Raw genomic sequence first — 14227 nt, forward strand, 5'->3', positions numbered from 1 at the left:
AATCAAAAGTACAGAAAGGTAACAGTTTATACCTTCTGGAATGGCTATGAAAAAGACAGATGGCAAGTATATTGGCAAGGATGTGGAGAAATTGGAACCCTCAAACAATGCTGGTGAGAATACAACATAGGGCAGCTGCTTTGGAAAATAGTCGGGCAGTTCCTCAAAATGTTAACCATAGAATTAGCACATGACAGCCGTTCTACTGCTAAATACACACCCAGGTTATTGAAAACATAGCCTCAAACAGGTGCATGAATGTGAATTAAAATATCACCACTGTCACCACCATAGCCACAACGTGAGACCATCCCAAAGGTTAATCAGCAGATGAATGGATAAACAAGATGTGTCCTGTACATACAGGGGAATAGTATTCAGTCATAAAAAAGGAAATGAAGCACTGACGCATGCTACAGTGTGGCCCTTCAAAACACCAAGATGAGTGAAAGAAGCCAGATATACCAGATCACTTGTTACATGAATCAGTTTATAGGAAATGTTCAGAATAGGCAAATCTCTAGAAACAGAGAGTTGATTAGTGATTGACAGGGACTAGGGCAGTGACTATTAACGGTTACAGTGTTTCTTTTTGGTGTGATATAAAATGTTCTAAAATTACATTCTGGTAATACTTTGACAGCCAGCTCTGTGAATATTGCATTATATACTTTATATATGCCATTGCATTATGTACTTTAGTTAGTTATTTTTGGCTGCACCTCGAGTCTTGAGGGATCTTAGTTTCCCAGCCAGGAATTTCACCCCTCACAGTGAAAGTGCCAAATGCTAACCACTGGAACCCAGGAAATTTGCTGAATTATGTACTTTAAATAAGTGAGTTGTTTGGGATATGGACTGTGTTGTTCAGTAGCTCAGTCGTGTCTGACTCTTTGCAACCCCATGCACTGCAGCACACCAGGATTCCCTGTCCTTCACCAACTCCCAGAGTTTGCTTGGACTCACGTCCATTGAGTTGGTGATGCTTTTTAACCACCTCGTCCTCTGCCTTCCCCTACTCCTCCTGCCTTCTATCTTTCCTAGCATCAGTTTCATTGAGGGATATGAACTATACCTCAATAAAACTTAGAAAAATGTATTCCATCATTTGAGCCATTAGAAAATGACCAACAGTCTTCTGAAACTTAATGTGTCAAACAACACATTGTTTGACCTGTTGATGGTCAGGGCAAAGGGAAGAAGTTATAAGACCTAATGGGCACAGATGCAGAATTTTATTGCTGATGAATCAGAAATTGAGAAAAATACCAAAGAGCAATTTGGAAATTTGGAAAAGGGAAAAAGCAAACAGGATGAAAGTTAGTATACAAACATGAAAGTTAGCATGCAGAAAAGCTGGACTTTTGACTTTAGGAGACAAGAAAATTGACATTGAGGTACAGTGAGGTATCTGTGCATTTCTTTTTTCATTTTAGATTATTCTCCATTGTAGTTTATTACAAGATATTGAGATATTCCCTGTGCTATACGGTAGGTCCTTGTCGATTATTTTATAGATAGTAGTGCAGATATGTGAATCCCAAACTCCTAATTTATCGTTCCCCCTCCTTTTCCCCTTTAGTAACCAGAAGTTCGTTTGCTGTGTCTGTGAGTCTTTTTGTTTTGTAAATAAATTCATTTGTGTCATTTTTTAGATTTCCACATATAAATGATACATATTTGTCTTTTTCTGTCTGACTTTACCTCAGTTACTGTGATAACCTTTAAGTCCTTCCCTGTTGTTGCAAATGGCATTGTTTCAGTGTCTATGGCTGAGTAGTGTTCATTGCATGTATGTACCACATCTCCTTTCACCTGTCTATGCAGCTTTCTGCAGTGTCTCTGCTCTTATATTAATAAATAGTGCTGTTGTGAACATTGGGCTACCTGTATCTGCTTGAATTAGAGTTTCCCTTGGGTCTATGGCCAGGAGTCTGGTTGCTGGGACATATCCTAACTCTCTTTTCAGTTTTGTAAGGAGCCTCCGTACCGCTCTCCATAGAGGCTGTGCCAGTTCACATTCACGCCAGCAGTGTAGGACGGTTCCGGTTCCCTTTTCTCCGGGGTGTCTGTGCTTTTCATCTCCTTCAAAGATTCTTCTCTTGGTTACTGCAGGGAACATTAGCTTACAGGACTAAGCAGAAAGACCACTCAAGTGTACAGATTGAAGTAAGAAGTTGTTCTTAGTTTTAGCAGTGATTCTAGTTCAAATTTTGGTTGAGTGGCGAATTTGAGAAGGTAATAGTGAGTCATCACTGGTGAAAAACCATAGGATTATTTAAAATCTTATCAAAGGCCAAAGACAGTGTTGAAATTAAGGCTCTGGCTCGTATACTTTGACATAATAAGAAGAAATACCAAAACAAGTTTTAAATAAATGTCAGTGACACCATTACATCATACTGACTAATAAAGAGTGTATTTAGTATTATGTAATATTAGAAATTGTTGCATATTTTTGTGTAATTATACTTTTCGTGGCAAGTTGCTTTTTTCTAACCTGAAATGTCGTCACTGTTATTGTGTTAATAAATATATCTAATTTTTACGTACCAAGGATTATCAGAAGAAATTTAAATCACCTCTTTTTTTTTTTTTTCTTTTTTTGACTGTGTACTATTTGTATTTTATACATTTGATAAAGCTAAATAGTAGAAAGTGCCAGAATGCTGGTTTTTCAAGTCAGTCAGCATCATTCTGGTCCCAACCTTCAAGAATTTTTTTTAAAGGGCAAATATTAATTGCCTATATGTCCACACAGAAATTAAATAGAATAATATAATTATTGTCTGTTCATTCACCAGTCCATCTAACATTAACTGAGCCCATGGTCTGTGCAAGGTACAGAGTAAGTAGAGATGAATTAGATGCAATCCCTGCCCCTAAAAATTTTCAACCTGGGAGTTCATAATAAGATATTGTTTGTTAAACAATTGACCTTACACTTTTGAAGGTTAATTTTGGGGCAAGCATGTTTAAATCCCTTTAAAATCAAATATATCTATTTATTCATCCATTATTCAACACTTTATTCAGCATTTATTCAAAACTGATCTTGGCAGCTTTTCAGAAGTTATATACTTTTCACATCAGTGAGCTCCCCTTTGAACAGCTGATTTAAATGATTAAGTCACAGGCTTTATCTAACCATGTTGAGGTGGTCATTTTCCCACCAAGTTTCATCGTAAAAATGAAATTCTGAGTTAATTCAAGTTTAAAAATTTCTGTGCTCACTTATTAAACTTTATTTACTCTTATGAAAATATGGGTGTTGGATCAGATTACCACAAGACCACCTCTGGTCCTCCAATTCATAAATATGTGTGTGTGTGTTTGCTCAGTTGTATCCGACTCCTTGCGATCCAGCCCACCAGGTTCCTCTGTCCATGGGATTTTCCAGGCAAGAATACTGGAGTGATCATACTCTTTTTTTTTTTTTTTTTTTTCAGTTTGGTATGTCCCAAAAGGCAGTAAGAATAGAAACTTTTCCCACTTTTCTGGTGAAACAGAAAAGCTCCCATTGAGGGGTACAGCTGGTGAGGTCTGAGGGTGCTTCATCCAGAATGACTAAAAGGCCAGAAGCTTGACTTAGCCACACAGGCAGCCAAGGTACCACATTCGCTTACACCAGCATCAGTCTGGAGAGTGAATCCCACATAGACAGCGCTTGATTTTTTCATGCCTATATATGTTTCGGTGTGGGTTTGTGTGGGCCTGTGTATGTCTTTATACATATATTGAACAGTTGCACAGAAAAACAATACCTGTCATGCACAAAATTTAAAACTTCAGAAGATACAAAAAATGATACAGTGAAAATTTCGCTTCTCTGCTCCCCCAGTGCCCCAGAGAGAACAAGTGTTACAGTCTCTTTTGTGTCTTTCCAGAGATGCTATTCCCCCGCACCGCTGCCGGGCTCTTCTTTTTCCTTCCAAAGCCAGTGGCTTTATTTCGGTCAGTTGTGTGTGAATTGAGAGAGTGGCGCTGGCATCCGTACACCACCATGTGTGAAATAGATAGCTAGCGAGAAGCTGCTCTGTAGCCCAGGGAGCTCGGCTGGGTGCTGGGTGGTGACCGGGGGCAGTGGGATGCGGGGCAGCGAGGCTTACCTGGGGCGGGTACATGTGTACACGGAGCTGATTCGCACCGCTCGACGGCAGAAGCTGACGCGATACTGTGAAGCAGGTGTATTCCAATAACGTACGAAGGATTCACATATGGAAGCACGTGACAGTCGCAGGTGTAGCCTGTTTCCACGTTTGTAAACTCGAGTGACGCTTGAGAAAAAGAACACAGCGAGGCGATGCCGCAGCGCACCTGCAGTGCTGAGCGTGGTGGGGTCGTGCCAGGTGTGGGATGAAGTTGGGGCAAAGTTGAGGAGCCAGCACAGTGTGAAGTGAACTTTGAAAAATAAGATCATGTAATGGTTTTGTGATAAAAATACAGTTTTAAGGTAGAGCACGTTTTCAAGAGGTCTGCTGAGCCTGTAAATACGTGTGCGCGCCAGGAGTTGGCATTTCTCTTAGCCTTCAGTTGTGAACGGTAACCCTTGTGAGGCTTCAGTGAGTTGTCATCTATCCTTCCTTTGAAATAAGGATATTAAGTTGAACCAAATGTGCATTTTAAGAGGAGAGTAGTTTTCTAAGGTTACAAATGAGTCAGGTTACAAATGAGTCAGTCAAGAACAGGGGATGTTTTGGGGGGTAGGGAGTGGGAGTGGCAAAGTTACTAAATTATGTGCATTTTATTTCTAGTCCTGAATTCCTCTAGTGAAGATATGTTACTTTCTTTCACACTATAACTTTGAGAATTGTCTTGGCTTAACCCACAAAGCACAGAAGAATAACCATTGGCAATTTGTAACTAGTGAGGTTAATTTTATATCTAAATTAGTTGAGTCTCCTCATTTCTAATCTAAAGAATCACACAGAGTAGGCACAATGACTAAGAATGTACTCAGCATGTAGCATTTCTCAAGAGCTACTTAATAAAGTATCTGTGGTCAGTGTTAAAACTTAGGACTGATTTCAGAGAGTGGTTCCATTTCTCTGAATGTATCTTCGGGTGAAAATCAGCTCTGTACTGGGATGTTTGGCCTGGTAAATTTTATTTCTAACATTATTCATTAATATTAGAAATATGAAGAGAACCTCAGTGTCCAAAATGGAGGAATGTTAGATTGATTTTAGCAGGTAACTTGACCTGAGATGGTATATAACAGGCTGTTATGCATCAATATATAAGACTTTTAAGGATTAATTGGTCGATAACAAGACACATTATTTACAAAATTATCTTAAATTTGAAAGAATAATACAAATCTCCATGTCTTAATTTATCAAAAATATATTTGTGTGTATTCAGGGGTAATTTTTTTTTCTTTTCAAGGTTTGTACAACAAATATACACTACTTCTTTTAGGATTATGAAAATACTTTAGTCTTCACAAAATTGGTAAAGAAAAGAGTTATTGTGGTTGGGCTTCTTTTTTTCATTTTTTCCTTTGTAAGATATTGGTTCGGAACAGTTTTCTTTTCAAATGATTTCCTTCCCTCAGATATTCTGAGGATCTTGTTACTTAGAAGGATTCTTGGATATTAAATATTGCCAGTGATTTTTTTTTTAAAAAATTGTTTTGTGCCATCCTTTATTTATGTAATTTTTTAATTCAGAAGATGAACATGGATAGGTTAGTCATGCTTTGCTTCATTCCAGTGGAATTTCACCCTTTTACCTGCTCAGAGACCATCACTTTGTTACTGGGCTTTAGAAATCTCACTGTAACTACGGTAGTTCACGCGTGTTACTCTTTCTTCCATGAGAGCACCTTTCAATGCTTTCCTAAGTTAGTTTTTGCTTTTTTTGTTTGTTTGTTTGTTTCGTTTCTCAGATTCGTTTTCTATTGTCAGGCAAAATAGTTTTTTATTGTTTTTAAATTATGTTCGATTTCCAAGTGAATCATTTAAGAGCCACAAAGAGACCTGTGGATCTTTGTTAAGGTGGGTGCTTAGTATTAATGACCTTAGTTTAAATGTTTATAATATGCTCGCTGTGGATTAATTACGTTGTAAGTCAGGGACAAGTGGCATGTGTGTATGTCTGTTCTGTGAATGTGAATCGATAAAATATATGAATACACATCCTGGCAGTTGTATAAAATACAACTGCGTGCGTGCGCGCGCGCGCGTGTGTGTGTGTGTGTGTGTGTAATTATAATGCAGTGTGCTTGAAGTTCAGAGTCTGGCAGAAGCAGTGGAGTAAGTTGCAAAATAGCCCTTTCCTTGAAAGAATGTGCTTTAGTACAAAACGGAACTCTCAATGTTAGTTTTACATTTCTATTTGATGGAGTCTAAAGTTGTGGAAAGGACTGTAAAAATAATTTGTCTGAAAGACGTCTGGATGCAGAAATCTAACGGAGAAAATATTTGAGAATATGGTTCATCCGCAAGTACAGCAGATACACTTTTCTAAGCATCACGTGGCATGGATCAAAGCATCCTATGACCTGCATCCGTGTGGCCAGATCATTAGCTATTGATTGGAGCCCCAGTGGAGGAGTAACCCCTTCGTGTCCATGCCTAGTTTTCTTTCAGTCTTGGTGTCAGTCATTGTAGGGAAAGAATCTTCCTGCTCCTGTTAGCTTTGTTGTTGTTGTTGTTGTTGTTAAGTTAATTATCTACTTGGATAAATTTGTCTTTCTCAATTATTTCATTCTACATTATTTTATTGCACTCTGCTTGGTAAAATTAACTTGTTGAAAAGACTGTACAGTTTGGGGGATGCTCTCTGTGGTAGACAGGAGAGAAAAATTTTATAATATTCTGGGGAGAATCTCAAAATCAAGTACAGTTTATAATTTCCACTATGTAGACTAAATGGTAAGTTCTAGCCTTTTAAAAAATTTATGTATTTTTTAATTGAAGGATAATAGCTTTGTAGAATTTTGTTGTTTTCTGTCAAACATCAATAAGAATCAGCCATAGGTATAAAGTTCTGGCCTTTTAAGAAATCCTTTGCAGTCTGAGTAGAGAGGTCTGCCTCTTAACAAAAGCCTGTCGAGCACTTTTCAAATGTGATGGTAACATCTCTAATATTGAACTGTTCACATTTTGAAATTTAGCTCTTGCTTTGTAAGTAGTGTGCTGCAAAAGTAATTCATAAATTCCATGGGAAGAGGAAAGCACGAGTTAGTTTGTCTTCACATTTTGGCGACATGGGCTGGCTCCTCTTGCCTTTTAACGTCTGGTGGGCTGGTTCTGGGCAGCCGATTCATTCTCTTGTCCTCTGTATTTTCTTCCAGTTTGTCCCACGAGGAGCATCCCCATAGCCATCCTCTCTATGGACACGGTGTATGCAAGTGGCCTGGCTGTGAAGCAGTGTGTGAAGATTTCCAGTCATTTCTAAAGTAAGAATGATTTGATAACACTTTCTTCTTAGACGTAGCCGTCATCTCCCACTGTTCATGCTTTTTCCTCATGGAATGCCTTTTTGATGCAGGGTTTCACACCACCATTTTGAAGATAGACTCAAAATCACCATATCTAGCATAGTCATAGGAAGAGTTTTACAGATCTATTGAGTGTCGCCTTGTTAAGTGGAAAAGATTGATATCCAAGGGCAGTTTGATCCTATTCGTAAGATCCTTTCCTTATTTTCTCAGAATGACAGTGATTAAGTAAAAATTGTTCCAGTGTTAAACGTGTAGTAATTTAGTCTTTGCTTTTATTCACATCCCTCCATATTAAATTAATAACATAGGCACTAGCTCTAGTTTTATAAAATCTGTGTCGATTACTGGCCAATTACAACCTGGTGATTGGACCTCTTCTTTGTTTCTTCACAAATGACTTTACAAACGTCCAGGAAAAGCTACCAATTTGATTCTTACCTTTCTATATTGGTGCTGGCTTTTGTTCAGATTCTTGTTATAGGGGAAAGGATTCAGTTTAATTCCTACAGTTAAAGTATGACTGAAACTTGGGCTATCCCATTTGAATCTATACCACTGATTAAGCATCCCTTGAGTAGATGGTGTCTTAACCCTCTCCAAGCTGAAATGAGATGCTTCTGCACTACATCTTAAGATTTCCCTTAGATACAGTGCCTTGTCCTTTAAAAATATTGAGATGAAACTGCCCTGCATTATTGACATCACATAAATATATTCATAGTATCATTGAATCATTGATGTATGGATGACAATAATACTGCATTATATTCACTATATTTATATATCATGCAGCAAGCAAATATATGCATGTATAAAACTCCTAAATATACAGGTACATGATGGTTTGCAAACTGGGTGTTGGGGAGGCAGTGGGGAGTCTTTGCCTCTGACTTTTCTGTCTCATTCAAGCCCCATAATAGAGGTGGGCTGATTTACATGCAGGTCTCTGGTTTTGCAAGACCTTTATATTATTAGAACAATCTCAGTATCTATCTTTGTGGACCCGGGTACAAATATTTTAATAAAGCCATCCTTAAAGATACAGCGTTACCTGCAAGCGCTTCTGGTGAATATCATGTTTTTAATTGATGAATGGAAGGCTGTGAATCTGTTTCGGTGCTTTCCCGTTTAATATTTTACTTCAAGAGCATTATGTGGTCATTACAAACTTAAGTACTTAAAATTTTTTTAAAAAGAGATAGTTAAAATTATTTCTAAATATTAATACTCAAAAGCAGTGATACTTTATTTTAAATTAAGCAGCAGCTCTTTACAATTATGATAATTCAAGTTAGTGCTACTGGGCTTTGTTCTCTTCTAAATCCCTTATTGTAGAATCTTTGTTTCTTATTTCCTAATCGCTTGCCTAATTGTATTTTGATAATGAGAAAAAGATCTTGGCAGAAACATTTCAATTCTAGTTTCACTTTCTGTACCAGTGCTAATTTTGATAAATATCTTGATTTAATTTCACTCCTCTACAGAATGGCCAGTGAACATCTGTAAATATGATTTATTTTACAGAGTTTCTAGAACTATAAAATTACTATCAACATTCTTATTGACGTGTCAGTTTTAGAGTCATGAGGGAAAAGGGCACTTTTCCAATTGACCACTTAAAATTTTTTTGTTAGCAGGCAAAGTATTTCCCACTCAGATCTTAGGTCCGTTTATTATGTGAGCTGATGATAGGTGTATATATGTAGTTGGGGGGCGGGGTGCAAATATACCTCCACGAAAAGACAATACACTTTCAAACCACATCCATTTCTAAAGAAATAGATCTGACGATCATCAGTATAGAGCCTAGACTTGATTCCTATAAAAAAGTCCATTTTTCTTCTAAAGATAATGAGTCTGGCCCTTCTATAGGAAACCGCCTATTTAGTTTTCACTTTTATTCATGTCCCTCTATTATTTTGTGTGGTTTTGCACATGACATGGCATTGTTTGCTCAGTGAAATTGAAATGCTCACTGTAATCCTGCAACTGTTGCTTCTTTAGTTCCTAGTACTTACTTATTCATGTATGTTTGTTGGAATACTTATGTTTCCAAGTTAAAGAAATCCAACTTAAATTGCCTTAAACCAGAGAAAAGGAGGGTGGTGTTGGGGGTTGATGACTGGCTCCTATAACTAGGAGTTCTGGTAATACAGCTGGTGGCAAGCATGACTGGACCCTGATGCTTGAACAAGGTTATTGGCGTATCGGTTCATTGCTCCGTAGCTCTGTTTTCTTCTGCGTTGACTTCCTATCAGGCTCTTTCCAAGTAAAAGTAAAGAAGACAGATTCACCTGCCATAAGTTGATTGATCCCAGAGTGCATCTCTTTTTTCAGTAGTTCCAGAAAAGTGTTCTTTGCAGACTGTCATTGGCCCAGAGTGAGTAGTGTTCTAGCTCTGAACCAGTCATAATGAGGCAGCCAGGCTTGAGTCACATGCGGACCTGCAGAGTGCGAGATGCTGTTCGTTCCCCAGGGGCCACACGGGGGCTGGGGATGAGGGACTTGGTTCCCAAAAGTAAAAAAAATGAATCTTATAAAGTAGCAAATGGAGAGTAAATGCTGAATAGTAAAACTGCCTCTACTTCTTGGAGTTCTCTCGGTGCTTTCCCAAGTTTACCCATTGATTGACAGTCTGTGACAAAGTCAGGATTTTGATATTCTTCCTCAGCAGTATCTTAGCTCTTGGAAATTCACAGTTTAAGGCCTAGAGTATTGAAACGTAAGTAACTCTTGTGAGTTCACGTCCTTCATGTGTTGGTTCAGTCTGAAGGGTGGTCATGTTGGCTATAGTGAAACCAGCTTTGCCATATGACCTCTTGGAATGACATCACAGCAGTGTCATTATTATCGGGAGGTGATTTTGGAGCATTTCTTCTCAAACTGCCAGATTTTGTAGACTCTGAAAGCACCTTTTTCCTGGGCCCACGAGCAGGACCTTGTCCCATGATCCTACTTCAGAGGTATTCTCTTATGGTTTTAGAAAATTGATGCTAGAGGTCTTAGATTTTCAAGGCACTCTTACTTAACACAGTGTCGATTGCTCTGCACTCCCTTTTTTTTAATCACCATGCTGCATAGCATGTGGGATCTTAGCTCCCCAGTCAGGGATCAAACCCACATTCCCTGCCTTGGGAGTGCAGAGTGTTAACCACTGGACCGCCAGGAAATCCCTGCTCTGTCTTTGATTTAGAGGTTGCTTCATAGTTTTTTTTTCCCCACCTATCTTCTAAATCCTTGAATTTTACACTCCCCTGGTGTAGCCCTGACCTGTTCAACAGTCATAGTTTGAAGTGCTTTACATATATAACTCATTTAATACAGCCGCCTGATAGTGGTAGGATTGCAGTATTACTCTCAAGCTACGGATAGGGTACTAAGGAACAGCAAGGTTAAATAATTTTCCCAAGGTCACACAGCTAATAATAGGTGGAGTCAAGATCTAAACCCAGGCAGTGCGGCTTCATAGGACTTGCTCTTAACTCTTATATAATAGCGCCTGGTTAGAAGCAGTTCATTTTATTAACAGTATGCTTACTGTGTACAGCAATAGGCATAAAGAAAGCTTTGAAGAAAGGCAGAATGGGTCGTGAAGCCAGTTGCTAGGAGTGTGTTCTTTGAGCTCAGTGTAAGCACGTGTGATTTGGAATGATAATAATAACTGCCTCTTAGGGTTGAGAGAATGAAAAGGTACATCATGTTAGGTGTCTGGTCTGTAGCAGGCACTGTCAAAAAGTATTAGTACTTCTTTTCTCATCTACTTAAGTGTATATTTAAAAAGAGAAATAATTGAAACTATATAAACATTGGGCTTCCCTTGTGACTCAGCTGGTAAAGAATCCACCTGCAATGATGGAGACCTGGGTTCGATCCCAGGGTTGGGAAGATCTCCTGGAGAAGGGAAAGGCTACCCACTCCAGTATTCTGGCCTGGAGAATTCCATGGACTGTATAGTGCATGGGGTCGCATAGAGTCAGACACCACTGAGCAACTTTCAGTTTCACTTTCTTATAAGCATTTCTGACCTTATACCTAGGGAAGAGGTTGTGACTATGCAGAGCTTTAATATGTCAGAAGAGACTGTTCTTTAACATAATCCTTAGCCATAAATTTCAGTAGAGTGTCCTACACAGTCAAAGGTGATCGTCGGACAGGGCTGGCCAACTTTTCCTATAAAGGAGCCGGATAGTCGATATGGTAGACTTTCGCAGGCCACCCAGTCTCCGAGACAAGCACTCAGCTTGTGGGCACAGAAGCAGCCCTAAGACTGTGTGAGGACCGGGTGTGGCTGCGTTCTTTGCACCAGTTTGCTGACCTCTGACCTAGGGTATTCTCTTTGGTGTCATTATGTTTTCAGCTGAGCCACATCCTTGAATTCCCTGGGCATCGCTCTCCTGGCTTGTTTCAGGTCTCAGAATGAGGCCCATTTTTTTTTTTTTCTTTCTCCTCCTAAGGGAAAAATATCATAACTGCTGGTAAATCAGAACCAGAGATTTGACTCTCTCCTGTGATCATTCTGCAGTGTTTGTTCCCAAGGTGAGGTATACCACAGGCCCTTGATTTCAAAGATAAATACTGTACAAATAACCATCCTGTTGTCTTTCCCTCCCAGCCAACAGAGGGATGCTTTATCAGAATCAGCAGATACCCAGTCTATTGTGTGCATTTATTTCCCTGTTTCTTCTCAAAACAAGTTGCAGTTTGAGTGTTATTTTTTTTTTTAATCTATCCACCGTGAGTTATCATGTGACGGTTGTGTTTGTTGGAGGAAGCCGATACCAGCAGGTACCCATGCTCAACTTCACTGCGGCCCGCCAGCCCTGCATTGCTTGGAATCCTCCGATAACAGAAAAACAAAAACAAGCCCGGTACCATCCAGATAGGTGAAGTTCCGAGTGTGCTCCTGTCCACACCCCTCGTGGATCAGGCTTTTTGTTTTTTCTTTTTTAACCAGGTTGAAGTCACAGTCCTCACCAATAAAAGCAGGAATCTATAATTCCTCCTCTTTGCTCTTTGAAAAAGGGCGCATACCATTCTTCAGCAAGGTGGGGAGTGCATGTGAAGGTTAAATCATGACCACATTTTCCTGTTTCTGACTTGGAGGGTAAAATCAGACACAGATCCATAGTTTCACAAATACCAGGCCCTTGTGTGTGTTTGGGAAAAAGTATAATTTGGGCCCTTGCTTACTAGCCATTTGAAAGAAATTTTGGTTTTGTTTTTTTCTTTTGGTTATTGCTCATGAAGAAAAGCACCATGCCATACAATCAAAACCCAAATTCCTTTACACGTTAGTCAGATGTACATTACTTCTTAAAGCCAAAATAAATTTTGTATGTCCTCTTGGAGAAGACAGGGAGGGAACTGTCGCAAGAAAATGCCCAGCAATGGAACTTTGACCCTTTCAAAAAGGTTGAGGGCTGGAGACAGCAGAGGACATTTCATCACTAATTTGCTTTAAAAAAAAAAAATTTTTTTTTTCCTGTGAATTTCACTTCTGAAAACTGTGAAGAGTTTTATGTGCAAGAAACTCCTAAGTGCTGCTCTGAAATGTTTTCACAAGTGTTTTTATCATGGTAACATCTTGTTTACTTTAGTTCCCGGCCTAAAACTACTTGGAACATGTTAAGAAAACATTTCAAGAAAGCCTCGACAAAGAGGCTTTTGTTTCCGCAGCCACCGCGAGGCTGCAAGGATCACAAAGGTGTTAACTTTCAGCCCCTTAAGCGCTTCCACATGAAATTCCAGCACTGATGTTTGTGGTTTTGGAAAAACAAAGTGTATGTTAAAGAAACCAGGTATATGCTAATACATGTCGAAGGAGGCCGGATATCATAAATTGTTCGAAACCCATTCGTGGCTCTGGGTTTGCACGCCTGAACGTTCTGCACTGAAATTACCTGTGGTGAGTACAGGAGAGCACGTGGGGGACTCGCCTTCTAGAAGGTGGGCATATGCAAATTCCATTCTCGCCTCTGCATTTCAATCTCCCTAACGGGGGTGGGGGGTGGGGGAGGAAATTTTCCCCCATCAGTTCCCAGGCGACAAGTCTTGGAGTTTTCCACAATGAGCTTAATATGTTTTTGGATTGACTTGCCCACTTAGGCCTTTTTGAGATTGGCTTGAGAAGAAGAAATACCAGGTGGTACCAAGAAACATTTTTTTCCCCCCTTAAAGTCTCTCCTTTCACCTTTGGACATTGTTCAGGAGTTCAAGACCTTTCCAAGCACTCAGAGGTCAGAATGGCCTAAATACCACAGTGCCCTCTAGTGATCTATAGAATGTTCAATAGAAAAGTTGAGACAAGTTTGCCAAAGACAACAGGCCCAGTGCCACCTCTCTGCTCAGAAAAAAGCAAGTAACATCGGAATGCATCTTTTTTTTCTGTCAGCAAACAGATTTTAGTCAGAAATGCAAATGAAATTTAATTTTTCCTCATAGGCTTTGAAAGCATTTGCGAATTTTCTGACTGTCTACTCAGTTCTGCTCATCACTGTGCCTGTGTACCCAGCACAACGTGTCACCCTAGAGGCCACGCTGGGTGGTCTTACAGAAGTGCCATCAGTTAGCCCAGTGTTTCACGTGATCACTTCCGGCGTGCAGTTATAAAGCATCCCTGAAAAGATAGGGATTGTCTTCACCGCACACTTTTATTGACAGTGTCTACCATATTACGGCCATGTCTAAATGGTAAAATTTATTATTAGCAGTAGTGTCACAAAAGTCTGAGACAGCGATTTTCCTTTCAATAAAAGTAGTTAAAAACCTTTTAGAAAA

At 39.4% G+C, this 14227-nt stretch overlaps 1 protein-coding gene across 13 annotated transcripts in view; it reads left to right on the forward strand.

The window, feature by feature from the left end:
* Positions 1-14227, forward strand: part of FOXP1 (forkhead box P1) — a 613036-nt gene that overhangs the window by 549553 nt on the left and 49256 nt on the right. For all 13 annotated transcript variants that reach the window (XR_010662980.1, XM_065933291.1, XM_065933292.1 and 10 more), the window contains one exon: positions 7301-7405. Coding sequence is in view for 12 of the 13 variants with exons in the window: in XM_065933291.1 (XP_065789363.1) it covers positions 7301-7405 (105 nt within the window). In the remaining variant the exon portion in view is untranslated. The remainder of the gene's footprint in view (positions 1-7300; positions 7406-14227) is intronic.

Source organism: Muntiacus reevesi, chromosome 4, assembly GCF_963930625.1.
Source record: "Muntiacus reevesi chromosome 4, mMunRee1.1, whole genome shotgun sequence".
Classification (NCBI taxonomy): Eukaryota; Metazoa; Chordata; class Mammalia; order Artiodactyla; family Cervidae; genus Muntiacus; species Muntiacus reevesi.